At 47.7% G+C, this 14726-nt stretch overlaps 1 protein-coding gene across 1 annotated transcript in view; it reads right to left on the bottom strand.

The window, feature by feature from the left end:
• The window catches only part of DNAH9 (dynein axonemal heavy chain 9), a 182861-nt gene that overhangs the window by 142191 nt on the left and 25944 nt on the right, over window positions 1–14726 (bottom strand). The window contains exons 16-25 of the mRNA XM_048965517.1: window positions 13707–13903; window positions 13202–13626; window positions 11543–11765; window positions 9549–9715; window positions 8346–9216; window positions 6454–6584; window positions 5219–5345; window positions 2342–2494; window positions 1274–1399; window positions 422–661 (exon numbers count right to left, since the gene is read on the bottom strand). Of these exons, the coding sequence (XP_048821474.1) occupies window positions 422–661; window positions 1274–1399; window positions 2342–2494; window positions 5219–5345; window positions 6454–6584; window positions 8346–9216; window positions 9549–9715; window positions 11543–11765; window positions 13202–13626; window positions 13707–13903 (2660 nt within the window). The remainder of the gene's footprint in view (window positions 1–421; window positions 662–1273; window positions 1400–2341; window positions 2495–5218; window positions 5346–6453; window positions 6585–8345; window positions 9217–9548; window positions 9716–11542; window positions 11766–13201; window positions 13627–13706; window positions 13904–14726) is intronic.

Here is a 14726-nt window from a genome sequence, read left to right as displayed (position 1 = left end):
GCAATGCACCCACATGCACTGTCAGAGTGCTGTGCTGAACTCACAGCAGCTCAGCACCGCGCAGCCGCTCCGCAGGAGGGATGGGGGAGAACTGGAAAGGTGAAGGCGTGGGAACTCATGGGTTCACATTATGACAGTTCAGTAGCTAAGCAGAAGCGACATGTGCAGGTAAAACAAATTAATGAATTAACACACTGCTTCCCAGGGGCAGGAAAATGTCATCACTCCCAATGTCCTCTCCTTCTTCCTTCTCTACCCCAGCTTTCATTGCTCAGCATGACACCATGCTCCTCGCAGCAAACTCTGCAGAGGTAAAAATCAGTCTTGTTTCTCCCTCCAAGGCAGCAAGCTGAATGGCATGTGGCTGACTCTCCCTCCTCCAATGCCCAGCCCAGGACTTCGCTGAGCTGCAAACACAAACCTTCTGTGCTATCATCTTTGCCACCACATCCCGAGCGTGCACATCAATGGTGCATATTGTCATGATTTTCTGCCTGTCACCCTTGGAGAGCTGCCCAATTAGCATGGTGACGAGGGTGTTCAGCTGGGTCACTTGCTTCTTGTGGTATTCCTTCATGGCGTTCTCGTAGCCTTCTTCCAGCCTGGCGAAGGCAATCCCAACCTCAGTCGTCCACCAAATTTGTGTGCAGGACAGAGCCACCTAGGGAAAGGAGCTGGCTCAGTACCAGGGAAAACAGCAGAACTTAGAGAGCACGTGATCCATGAGAGATCAAAGATAAAGGATCCGTGACATGAAATTAAATACAGCAGTCACAGCACACAGGACAACGGGGACCTGCTCAGCAATGTTCATTTAAAAACATGTCAGTGATAAAGACATATTTAACAACTACTTATTAGTAAGTGAGCATTTTTCATGTGCCAGACACAGCAATGGAGGCAGAGTTGGAGACCTTGAAGCTGTCAGAGGGCTCTTTCCTCTCATTAGCCCTCACCATCCATCTTCATCTCTCTCATTCTCTGGGCAGACAAACCTGTCTTTGACACAGCACTGCCCAAGCCCATGAGCACTGTAAACCAACCAAGAGAATATTTTCCCTGCAGCCCCAGCCAGACCACAGGGCTCAGCCTGGAGATTCTGTAGAAGAATGGCAGGGTGAAGGACAACTCATCACTACTGGGCAGCATAGCAGAAGGCTCTCAGTCAGCGAGATGCTGTTACTGTAAGAAGGAAAGAGCAGGACTGAAAAAGGCCAAGAGCTGCCCCTTCATGCACCAGACCAAGCAGAGATGAATGAACAACAGCAGATACCTGAGCAGGGTAGTCAAAGAGCCACTGTTGCCTTGGCTTCTCCTCATATGCCGTTACAGCTTCTGTCATCTCATCTCTGACTGTAGCCCTCATGCTGTTCAGTACGTGATTCAGCCAGACCTCAACCTGGAGAGATTAAATCACAGTAACACATCAGCTCTTCCTAAGCACTTTTGGCTTAAGTGAAGATACAGAATGGCACAAGAATCTCAACTCTCTAAACAAGCCTCAGCCTCTTTCGGACTCAGTGGATTTAGATGATTCTGGTACTGGACAACTTGCATGGGTAGACATCAACAGGCAAGATCTTTCTTGAACTCAAGCTATGGGAGAAACCAAAACAAACTCCTTGGATGTGTAATTTGGAGCAGTATGTTCCTCCTCCAGGCCACAAGAAGGATCACAGATAGGACTCAGGTGCAATCTACCAGCAGCAAGCAAGAAGTGCTGCCAAACTTGGGAACAAGATTCCTCCTGAAATTCATATTCCACAAAATCCTCAAAGAGAGGAGAGCACAAATGCAGCATGCCCCATCACCACGCAGTTTGGTGGCTGATACATACTTCAGCTTCTTGTAAGAATTGATACAGAAAGGTACAGCTGTGGGGACAGACTAGCTGAGCAGTAGCTCAGTAATTCGTCCTATGAAGGAACGAAGATGAGAAAATAGGAAAAAAACCCTTGTCTTCCAAAAGATGCCCATGCAGAGGTAGCATGGAAGGGCTTATTCTATTTCCAATGCACAGCTCCTCCCTTACGAGGATATTCTTAACAAGATGTAAGACTAACATTCAAAATATCTTAAATAAATGAATAAATGAAACCCCAATTAGCTGATAAAGGGCCCTTTGTTCCCTCTGTGGACTCCAATGCCAATGCATCAATTCCGTGAGCATGTAACCACAGTGGGACCAAGGGCCACTAAGTATGGAGCTGCTAAATCACACAAGCACCTCTTCCAACCTTTCTCTCATTAAGGGAGAGTAGTGGAGTTCTACAGAAGCCCAAATATGGTGTGGGAGAGCAGCCCCCCAGACCATTCTGATGGATGAGGTCCTCCCTCTCACCTGCCCACTGCAGTCACACGGCTCACTGAAGCTGACGTACTCCTCCTCCTTGCTGTACATCCCCAGGCCAATCTTGGTTGGCTTTTGCTCAGAGTCCAGCTGGAATCTCATCTTGGCCAGGTTGTCAAAGAGTTTGGAAAGATGACGTTGCACCTGCAGGCGGAATTGTATAAAGTGATTGAGACAGGGCAAGCAGAGCAGCCATCACCATACACAACTCACAGCAACAGTCATGTTCATAAGGAAGCTCTTGAATGTCTCAGTGTGACCACAGCTTTTCATGTATGGCCAGGATTACAAGCTTCCTGCTGTCCCTTCCAATACTTCCAGCTATTTCTATTCAATTCACAAAGCAGACATGCCTTAGTAAAGCACATTTTTCCATTGAGAAATTTCCTACATTGGGTAACAGCACAGAAAGCAAACATTCAAGCATTACATCACCTCCTAGGCCCGCTTTCCCTACCATGTAAAGATGAAAGGTCTCCAGCCACTGCTCTGCTTCATCCTATTCATCCCTCCACGCTGGGGAGTTTTATTCGCTGTGAATCTCCCTGCTTTCTCATTATTAGAAGGCAATTCTGGGCCAATGAAGTCATGAGATCTCCTCCATCATGAGACCTTTATTTCTGATGAAGATCCATGCTAAACAGCTTAGCAGCCCAGCCCTTCTACAAAACCACCCTGACCAAAAGAGCTCTTCTAGAATGAAAGCGATCAACTCCTGCCTTGTTCACAGCTGTATGAGACTGAAAAGCCAATGTGGAGGTGTCAGATTTTCTGCTGCAGGCTCTCAACATCAGCGCTTTCCCGATGGAAGCCAAGCAGGTCACCAGATCTTCTTCCAGATCACTTCCATTCAGTCGTGCACCAGATCACTGCCACCACCAGAGGCAGCTGTCTCCCAGGACTGATGTTCCCCCAAGGGTCGGCTCACAAAGCAGTCCCAGAGCAGAGCCGCCTCTCTCAAAGACAGCCAGGGATGGGCAGATGGTCGGAGGCAGCCTCCTAAGTGATGAGGCTGAGAACAGCCTGAGATGCATGGTGTGCTGATGCTTTCAGAGAAAGACAACAGACTTGTCTGTTTAAACCTGACTCACAAAGGACAACCACGCTTGCTCTCACAAACTGCAGCTGACATTCCTCAGTAGCCACCTTATGCATGTCCAAGTAGGGCCAGACTTTGGAAGATGCTGAACACTTTCAAGAAGAAACTGGCACTCTGCATCTGCCCAGATTAAAATCTCTCCTTTCAAACATTAAGTAAAACCATAGAAAGTTTTTCTTACATCTAGAAGTTTCTGCTCACTCATCTCCACATCCCACATCTTGGCCTGCTCACAAGGCTTCCAACAACCATTGCTATAGTTTTGCCACAGGAGCCCTGGGCACACCTGAATCCACCCAAGTTCAATACCCAGCTCAAGAGGATAACAGCACTGTGCATTTAATCCTCCTTTAGGGATGATCAGATTTTGAAAATACAGTGGAAAACCAGAGAGTATATTAACATATGATCCTACTTGACATTTACTTTGCTTTCACAAATAGATTCAACTAACAGAAAACACGCAGAATTCCTTCATACTCCACAGAGCATTTTGACACAGTATCTTCTCTTTCCAACCTTATTTTTTCCTCTCTATTTTATGCATCAATCAACTGGGCATTTGTAATGCTCCGAGGGCTGAAATTAGCCAGCAGCAGAGGCAGGTACAAGCAGTGGTAAAGGTTAGCAATAAATAACAACACTGTCAAATGCACGTACAGACCTGCTCCACGCATGCATCCACATTCCTAATTAGATGGAAAGCTTGAAGGTGAGGTTATCCACTACTGAAAGCTGGAACAAAGAGTTTATTCCTTATCCAACAACTCCTCATTTGCTGCAAAATTCTATCAGTTTGATAAGCCAAGCTTGGAACAAATGATGCCCCTCAAGCATTGCCAGCCAGAACACAGCACTGCGCAGCCCAGAATAGCCCCATTTCCTGACATGCTCCCATACCACTAAACAACCCTAGCACTGCTTTGCTCCTTATGAAACTTCCTTTCTCTCAGTGGGCAGAATTTGGTGGAAGAGTTCGTGGGGAGTGCAGGAAAGCATACATGGAGGTCATTTCCTAAAACAGGAAACTAGAAGTTCCCCCACTACAAGTAAACAGGGGGAATTGTGTATTTCAAGGGACTTCCCCACACTTAGCATTCCAAAACTCAGACTGAACAGAGAAAACATCCTTGGTTAGAAAGCCTAGGACCTGGGGCAGAAGGTTGGACACCCAGCCTGCATGCTGAGATGTGCAGGGATGGAGAGAACCAGGAGATCTACCTGCCTGCCTTGGCCATGGCCACTGTCTGGTCACCAGCTGTCTTGCCTTTCAGTATGGCACAAGGGCACACCAAGAGCTATGGTTCTGGAAAGAAGTGGCTGAATAACAAACGACTCCTCTGTCTCAGAAGGGACATCTCCTTTCACATCCAAATGCTCTGTCTGCAGCTCTTCCAGCAGCAGGAGGCACCTGAGCCTGGGGATCCCGGGTCAGGAACAAGCTCTAGCTGAATCTTCAAGAATGATATTTCCCTCCCCACAGCTCACTCACCACCAGTGGTTTGGCACCATCAACACGCAGACAAACTCTGCTTTGAGAAATGTTTTCAGAACCATCTGCAAACCTCACCAGAGTTACATCTGACAACAGTGTGCACCGACTTTCAGAGATGACAGATGAAGTTGGCTTGTGTGGGAATCATTATTTAACCAAGTAAAGGGGGTTAGAAAAAGCACTCAAAGAAAGGATAAGCTACCAGAGAGTCCCAGGACATGCTGTGATATCACTGACAGCTGGAAATGCAAAGGTGACACAGAGCAATGCTTACCAGCTGTGGGTTGGTGCCATTGGAAAGAATATCCAACAAATCTGCAGAAGAAATGAAGTAAAATCTGGGAAAGGCCAACCTCTTCCTGTCCAAATATTCAGCCAAAGCCTTCTCACACAGTGACAGCCTGGAGAAACAAAGCGAATTAATACCCAGGACAGAAGAATATCCCCTCATGTTCCATTCTGCAGCTGGGCAGATTCTTCCTTGCCATAGGAAAATGCCAGGCATGAGCTGAGCCTACGGCGTGGTCCTTTACAGCCTTCACTGAATAGGGCAGCATGGCATGTAGTAACTCACAGGTCTCCCTGTGTCCCCAAGGGCCAAACAGCCCAGGAGCCTCATAAAAAAGCAAAAACAGAAGTGGAAGAAGCTAGAAAGCATTTGCAGTCTGACTTGCTGCTTTAGACAAGTTCATAATTTTCACAGGTGATTTCACACTGTGATGAAAGTTTCTATAACTGCTTTTATTTTAACAAGCTGTATTTTAAAGTCTTATTCAAACCTAGTCAGCTCTTTGTGTTTGTGAAGCCTGAAGGGAAATTTGTTTGCTCCAATCTAAAATAAATCTTTCAGTGTTTACACGCTAAACTGCTGCTGAGCTTACAAACTTCATAAATAACATGCAGCTAGTCCTCTGTGAGCAACACTGGCTTTACCTAATATGTATATTTAAAAAACCACCTTATTTTAAGAGGATAGTTATTACTGAAAAAAAGCTATCGTATTAAGCTCTCAGTGTGTTCCAGGCAGACAAACTCATACGTTAAGTGAGAAGTGCATCCATCTCAGGACAGTAAGGTTCTTCCCAGGCAGCCTAGATCTTCCATATGCCAAGGGTATATATGCAGAGATAATATTGTAAATTAAAGAACATGGGCTCAGCTCTGCTGCAGATATTCCTGCCTGGACTGCTAAACAGACCTTTAAGACCTTGTATTTAGGGTGGTAGTAAGGCCACGTGCTCCTCAAACCTGCTGAATGCCTACTTTTGTACATGTGCAAATCGATAGGCAGGATGAGAATTTGCACATACACAAAGCCAGGCTCCACTTTGGGGGCTTCAAGGTGATGGATCACAAATAAAAGGACTCAAGAAAGATCAGACGTGCTGCTACTTGTGAATGCAAACAAGCCTGCAGTCTTAAAAAGAACTGCTCAGAGCACAGGTTAAGCTAACTTATTACAGCTGAGCCCAGCCTCTGCCAAAATCCAGGGACCAAAGTTCCACCTACCTACTCTGAATGTTCTCCAGTTGTTGGGAAAGGCCTGGTTTATTGGTGGCTTCAACTACATTTGGGGTTTCCCGAGCTCCATAGGCCAGTTCCTTAAAATCAACATCAATGCCTTCAAAGCGTTTGGAGTCCTAAAAAGCAACAGAGAACATATTCATGGTAAAGCACTAATTCTGTGATGGAAGGCCCCATCCTTCAGGCACCATATTTGTGTTGAGGGAAGAGATTCCCCACTGAGAGCCTCGTGCCAAGAGGCTTCCACCCAAATGCCCAAAACAGGCACTCAGCTTCTGACTGCTCCCAGAGAAGCCATGGATAAAGTGACCCATGCAGAAGTCAGTGCCTAGGATCCACCACTTTCATGGGGTTGAATTGCTCTTTGAATGTCTCCTCATACCTACTCTCCTTTGTTCAGGTGGTGTAACAAACCTCCCTGGCCATGGCAGCAGCAGACATTTTCACACAGGGGAAAGGACACTGACTCCATGCACTCTTCCCTTCCTGGTACAGCATCAGAGTATCAGTGCCCACCTCCAAAATGGGGACGTGGCTCCTGCAAGCAGAGCCTCTCCCTGCTTCAAATGGGGCATGGAAACCCCTTGTGGCAGCAGAGGGACACACTGACAGATATGCTCTGTGCCTAGTGAGGATCCTCAATTTTTAGAACAGTGAAGAATAAATAAAGCTATGTTCAGGATATTCCCGCTCCTCCCCTTCCTCCCAAGTCAGGCCACAAAAGCACTCAAAGCTCTCCTGGCAGCATCTCCATGCTACCCTGCACTCAGTGCTGGCAGTCCTGCCCCAGGGCTGAGCCCTCCTCACAAGGCACAAGGAGACTCCAGTACATCCCATGCCCTGCTGGCACAGTGCTCCCCAGCCCTGGGTGCATCCTGAGGAGGTTCGTCCTCCAGAAACACTGAGTTTCTGGTCTGTGCCACCTGCCAGGTGGGTACTGAGCTGCAGACAGCTGCCCAGCAGGATGCAGATCACAGCACGAAGCAATTTCACACATGCCATCAAAGAGCTGCCAGATATTAACAGCATGCTGGCACATGGTACAGCCTTCGTGGCTCTGGTCTTTAGGACCTGTCTATACTGCCCAGTGAGAAAAGCTGTGGGAGTTAGCTGTCCATACAGAGCAGGACAAGGGGACAGCACCAGTGTGGTGCATCACCAGGACAACACTGGGCTGTGCACACCCACCTTAGGTGACAGACCATGGCTCCGCACACAGGACCTGACACCATGTGTGGATGGGGACAGTGGGGACATTGCCAACTCCAGCCCATGCAAAGGAAGATCCCTCAGCATAGATGCAAGCAGTCCAGAGGGGCCAAGAACCAGATTGGAGCATTTTCAAAGTAATGAATAGAACTTGGTGCAAGGCTGGAAGGTGGGCTGCTACAGGCACCCCAAGGTCACCAATGACAAGTGTGCTCCAGCTGCTGAAGCAAGTGAACATCTGCTCTCACTCTGCAGCAGCACTGAAGGCATGGAAGCAGATGCTGCCAGAGCTGCTTGGCTCAGGTCTGTTTGGAGGTCTTGCAGCATTTCCATTATTACCTTGGTCCTCGATCCTCCAAATAAGCAGGGAACCCACCTGCAGCACTGAATGAGACTAGCAGCCTTGCACTCAGTCTCCAGTACCTCTGTATTTGCTCCATTACAGTGAAAACTAGCTTCTCAGCTCAGGCATAATCTACAATACAAAACCATCCCTGGGCAGGGTGAGGGAAACTACTGCATCACTACCAGAGTCTCTGCCAAAAGAGAGGCAGCTGGAGAGAAGTCCCACTCTGGGGAACACGGCATTATAGACAATCCCATTTCAGATCATGGAGGATCTTCTTCAACCCTTTCCCAACAGAAAGAGAAAACTTGGGCTTTCTTACGTCTGGAAGCTGCGTCCGTATATCTTCTGAGCCTATGAATATGCTCTCCAGGTGACACCACGTACGCTGCACTTCAAACCAGAGAGAAATGACAGAGTCCACAGTGGACAGTTTCCTCTGCCACGCAGATACTTCCTCCAAGAAAAAAGCAATGCATTTGGATGTCATTAAGTTCTGCAGCTGCACCTGGTTGTCTTCCAGAGTTTCAATGAGTTCTTCGTCCGACTTCAGCAACGGGATGTTTGTCCGTGGGTGAGGCTCGTACTGAAACTCCATGTTGCTCCAGGTCAGTTTTAATTCCTTCAGGACCTTCTCCATGCTCATTTCTCTCACTGCTTTGTCCACAATTCCACGAACCTCATCCTCGTAGTTATGCAGGCAGAGCTTCAGAAGATCAGCCAGCGTGGTGTCAGAGTCCATCACAAACTTCACACCCGTCACCTGCATCAGTTGAGCCCAATGTCTTTCTCTAATAGCAGGATTTTGAAGTTCTGCCACAGCTTTCAGGGCCGTCAGCATGTTCTTCACTCTGCTGTCCAGCCCTGTGAAAGCACCCCATGCCCTCATCTCTTTATCCAAATTTCGAATCTCTCTTGCAAACTTTTTGCACTCGAGATCCATGTTTTCCACAGTAATATCCACCCATTTGGTGGTCTGCCAGTCCTCGAGGCTGCTGTTCACAACCGAGATCACATCCCAGAGCTCTTTGAGAAGACACATCTCCTTTCTGCACTGCTTCAGTTGTTTATAATCTGGCACCATGACTTCAAACAGAGCAGCTGATTCATAAATCGAGGTCATGGCTGACTCCATTTGTTTAATCTCAATGTTCTTTGCATCCAGCAGCTGATAAGGCTTTTCAGCATCAAACCTAGAAAGAAACATAGTGAAACAACTTCTGAAGAAAACATTAAACAAATGGTGCCTCCAAGAGACAGAGCAGAAATTAAACATCTGTAGCATGCACTGATGGTGCTTCCCCATGCCAGTGTTGACACCACTTTTAAGCAGTACTATGCACTCAGCACCCAGGCTCAATGTCTTGCTAGCTCTGGGCAGTGCTCCCAACAACACAACACCCCAGGTGTTGAGATACAACATTGTGAGCAGGTAGGAAGTGCATGCAAAGGCTACAGACACTCAGAGATGACCTCATCAAGCTCTGTTCCTTAGGGCTCATGCGATGCTGCAGTTTGCCTTTACCTGAACGGTGCTTCTTTCCGAAACCTCTCTCTGAATCTGTGCTGCTCAGCATCAAAGGCTGCACAGCTCCTGCGCAGAGCTGCCATTTCGTTTGCCTGCAGAGGAGCCACATGCTGCTTCACAGCTATCGCCTGCTTCTTTATATTGTTCCATTTTTCTGGCAGCTCCTGCAAGCAAAATTTGAACAATGGTAGGGTGTATCTGAAACCTGATAGACGGCATATCTGATCTGTTTATTGATAAACCCAGAACAGCAATTGAGTCTGCACCATAAGTTGTAAGGAAGAATTCCCATGATAGAAAAGCTAAACACACTGTTTGGGATAAAACTTAAGTGGGATTCTGAGTTTTGAAGAATACTGAGGACTGGCACCTTACAACCAGCTGCTCTCATCACAAAAGTATTTTCAATAATTTAACAAAGGGCCCCATGTGAAATTCTGGGCTCCCACGATGGCTCAATACTTGAGAAAGAACACTGCTGCTAACACTAAGCCCAGCGGGACCCAGAGATTGCTGTGAGCAGCCGAAGGCAGGAGGATGGGCTGCCTGTGCCAGCTCATCAGATCAGATGGATTTTCAGAGCTAATTAAGAAGCAGGACTCTGGGGCAAATCCCTGCAGTCTGTGTATATAAAATTGGTGCTAAATAAGTCTGCTTCCTTTCTCAGGTCTGCAGCCAAGCTGTAGGCACACAGTGCTGCTGACAACCCCCCTGCTGTACCTGGGATTTCCTTCTGAAGGGGATGTATTTATCTATTTCTTCTCACTAGGCTTTTTGGGCCACATTCTCAGCCCAGACACCAATACTGGCCGAGGGCTCTGCTGTCCCTGAATCCCAGGGTTCTGCTTTGTCAGTGCACACACGGAGCTGCTTCCTTGTCCTTGTCACCAGCTCCAGCTGAGCCCAGCCATGGAGAGAGAGGCACTGAGAGCAACTTATTCCTGCTTTTCCCACCCTATATGGCAGTGACTCAACCATTCAACTCCATGTTGCCATAAAGAATACAATTTGTTTGTTTTCTCCTGCATCTGAAGGAAAACAAACAAAACAGGAAACCAAGGAAGTACCAAACCCCACTCAGCTGCCACCTAAGCCTGCATCAGAGAATGGGAGTCCTTGCTACCCAGGTGCATAAGACACCTCCTTGGAAACCTCCAAGAAAGGCCCCACTTTCAGCCTTGGGTTCTGCACACAGCACTCAGTGACCACAGGGCATCCATGGGCCCATAGCCATGCACTTCTCCACTGGAAAAAGATTGGATCATAGAATCACAGCATGGTTGTGTTGGAAGCGACCTTACAGCCCCCCAGCCCCACTCCTGCCATGGGTTGGTTGCCCCCCACCAGCTCAGGCTGCCCAGGGCCCCTCCACGGCCTTGGATGGATGGGGCACCCACAGGAGAATTTCCTGCTACCCCCAGGGCTGGCTGGGTACCTCACAATGTTCTCTAACCTTCGTCTCATGGTCCCTTTCACCGAAGAAAAAGGAATTCTCAGAAGAAAACCAATTCAATCAGAGCCAGTAAAGGCGTCAGAACACTTTCAGAACCTGCTCCCAGTGACATCCTCTGAGTCAGGGAGATCTGGTTTTACAGACCCAGAGGAGGAATGAAGTCCTTTGAGAAAGCAACTCCTCTGCCAACATTATCTTCCCCATCTCCACAGTTGCCAAGAACTGGCTTATTTAAAAATAATTATAATTCAACCTAATTAACAGATGCATTTGAAAATGCATTAATTTTTTCAAAAGTAATCGCTGGGAGTTGGAGCAGGCAATTCTATGTTTTTCATACATAACAAAAGGCTTAATCTCTGCCTTAAAAGAAAATCTCAATAGGACTCCAAAATTTAGAGTTATCAAGGCACATCCCACGATAGCAAAACACTATCCAATGAGGCCCTCTAATGACTGGGAGTGGGGTCTTCAGTATTACTGCAATGCTATTAAGGTCACATTCTCTTTGACAACTCCTGTTTGAGTTCTCACTCACCTCTAGTTGCTTATGGACCTCCTCAGGCAGTTGCTGCTCATACGCCTTCAGCAGCTCCACGGTTTGCTTCAGGGGCTCAAACATGGCATCAGTGACAGTCTGCCTCTCTTTAACGGCCATGAGATGACCCATAATCTCCACCAAGCCATTATAATCTCCTTTTTCAACTCTTTTGCTCAGACCTTCATCAGCAGCTTTTATGAACTCTTCAAGGTCAGTCAAGCTATACAGCATAAAAATAAACACACAATGAAGGGAACATGGGGGAAGCTTCCTTACTAGCTTTACCTTGTTCTTAACCTTGCCTGCTATTGGGCACAGTCAGCAGAGGCATAATGAGCTCCTGGATCTTTGGTCTTTTCCAACACTGCCACACTTTTGTTCTCAAAACAGCGTTAAGCACCTGCTTAAATTCTGTGAATGTCACTGGGCCAAGATGTGTTCTTAAATTCTTCACCTAATGAAGACTAAACTGCTGAGTCAAGGACTCTCAAGCAAGAGCTCCTATCTGCCTGGTTGTAAAACTATACAAAAAGCTCTTGGCATAGAAATTATCCATCAAAGTCACAGTCCTGAAAAGAACACATGTATTAGGTTTATGTGGCAAGGGTTTGGTAGAAAGGGATGCAATGGGATTGCCCCACGTCACACAAGAGCAGCAGCTCCAGCTGCTCCAAAAGGGACCCACGCTGAGCAGCAAGCAATGCTGGCTGTGCTCCGGGAGAGCAGAATGAAGAAAGGGGAAAACTGCTGCACAGCAGCAGAGATAGAAGTGCTAAAATGCACAGAGAGAATCCTGCAGCTCCCAGGGTCAGTGCGGAAGGAGAGCAGGAGTTGCTCTAGGCATGGAGCAAAAGAAACCTGCAGCACAGGACAGGCCCATGGAGCAGATGGCTGTCCCCCTGCAGCCCAATAGCACCACTTGGAGAAGATCTCCTTGTGCAATCATGCTCATGATGGTAGTTTGGAGCAATCTCCCTGTTCTTACCTCAACCTTTGAGCCTTTCCTATCGTATTTTCTCTCCCTGTTCACTCAAGGGAGGGGAGTAAGAGAGCAGTGTGGTGAAGGTGAGCTGCCCATCAGGTGAAATTACCACAACGAGGTCATACCATCCACCATGAGCAGTGGTCTTCACTACTACAAATGTCTGCAAATACTTCTTCTAAGCATCCAAGTGCTACAGCGGCCTTCAGTTGCAACTGCTGAAATAAATCACCTGATGCATCACCCTGCACAAAGCTGGTAACCAAGCAGCTACTCAGAGCAAGTAGAACATGGCCTCAAAACTTGTTTGGAGAACTCCCCCTTTTTGTGACCTTGAAGCTACTTCCTCATGACTGTCAGAATAGTTGGATCAGGACAAATGGACAAACAGACATCCCACCTAAAGCTGCACAGCAGGTCCTGGGAGGACCTGCATGTAGGACATCAAGAGCACCAAGTTCACAGAGCTATTTCCACTTTACCCACTCAGCAGTATCTGTTCCCAGCAGAGAGCAGGGGATGGAAGCTGCAGGGCATGTGGTAAGTTGACAGAAGTAGGGACCCTCCTACTCCTGCTCTTGTATTTGTTAAGCACTGAATGTCCAGTCAAGACGAGAGAAAACTCATTTTTGTCAATACAGGTGCTGGAGAGAGGAGGTGGGAACAGCTCTTACCTGTGTGTGACGTGGTCAATGAGATGCTGCTTGAACAACAGACTCCACCTTTTAACCACATTCAGCAAGGACGCCTTGAAAGGCCGCGCGTCGACTTTCATCCAGCAATGGAAGACGCTGATGGGCTCGATGCGACTCACCTCCTCACAGATCTGCTCATAGGAGTCGATCTGCTCCCTGAACTGCTGGAGGCTGGGGGGCGTCTCAGGGACCCCATCCTCTGCATGAGCCTCGATTTCCGCAGCGGTGAGGATGTGCCCATAGAGCAGGAATTGGCGGAAGAATTCCTTTCTGTCATCCCCATAGAGGTACGAGTAGCGATCGAAGCTGCTGCGATATTCACAACAGGCCGCCATCACGGCCTGCACGCGGCCCATCAGGTCGTGGCGCACATCAGCCAGGTCAGCCATGTCCTCCATGTCAGCCTAGGGGAGGGAAGCAGAGCACAGTGACAGCGGGGCCTCCGTGCTGCCGCGGGGCAGCGGGCAGAGCTCAGCCACCAGACCTGGTAGTGGGGGAAGCCGCTGTGCTCAGCCAGCCTGGGAACCAGTGAGGAGATCCTGTAGATGTCATTGAGAAGGCTTTCCACCATGTCATAGAAACCATCATTTGTGCCGGGCTCCAAGGAGGGACGAAAAATCAAATCTGGGATCACTAAATCCAGCTGCACTTCAAACAGGGGTGCAAGCCCTGCCTTGGGATCTGGCAAGGAAGAACAGAGACATCAGCAGCTTCCTCAGGTTGAGAGAAATGACCTCGAGTCACCACTGACATCCACCACACAACACTCATGTTGTGCCCCATAAGGACACTGGCAGATGTGACCAGGGACACCCACTCCAAGGGTCCTGTGATATTCTGCCTGCAAACAGCACAGCTGGCTTGCTAGCCTTTTCTCTAATGTTCCAGTAGCCACAGATCAGAATGGAGAACAGATGAGGCAAGAATGATTTAATGGTTGGAAAAAAAATAATAATAATAATGTTGTGGAATGGAGCCTTATGAAGTCCAGGCTCTTTAGCTAATCAAAAAGGAATCTGAGAGCTGAACAATTACAGGGCACAAGTTGCAGAGGAGAAAAACATCAGGAACCAAGAGGCACTTTGGTTTATTGGAGAAACACATTAAAAAAAAAAATAAATAAACTATAGCAACCGGAAATGAAAACCAAATTCAAATCTGAAGTTACGTGCGTGTTTTTAAACAAGACTGTTTGGATTTCAATTCCCAACTCAGTGTCCCTCACGTCCAAGGGGGAAGCATTTTTGGAAACGTGCTTTAGGTAAATACAAGATGCTTGCAGCAGGTTTAGTGCACCTCCACAGTGTTCTTAGGCAAGAGGTCTGATGAAAGAATCTCCTGAACCCACCTCATCTCCTTGCTGGCCTGCTGCCTGAGGATTGAGATTTTCTTCCCTACCTTTCAACAGCAGAATCAGCTCTTGAGATTGCTCACAAGTCAAAGACGGCATACCCCTGATGCTTTGTAAATGTAAAAGCAGGAAAGGATCAATATCTGAGCTGTA

The sequence above is a fragment of the Lagopus muta genome, chromosome 18, assembly GCF_023343835.1.
Source record: "Lagopus muta isolate bLagMut1 chromosome 18, bLagMut1 primary, whole genome shotgun sequence".
In the NCBI taxonomy this organism is placed as follows: Eukaryota; Metazoa; Chordata; class Aves; order Galliformes; family Phasianidae; genus Lagopus; species Lagopus muta.
This window is presented reverse-complemented; position numbering and strand designations above follow the sequence as displayed.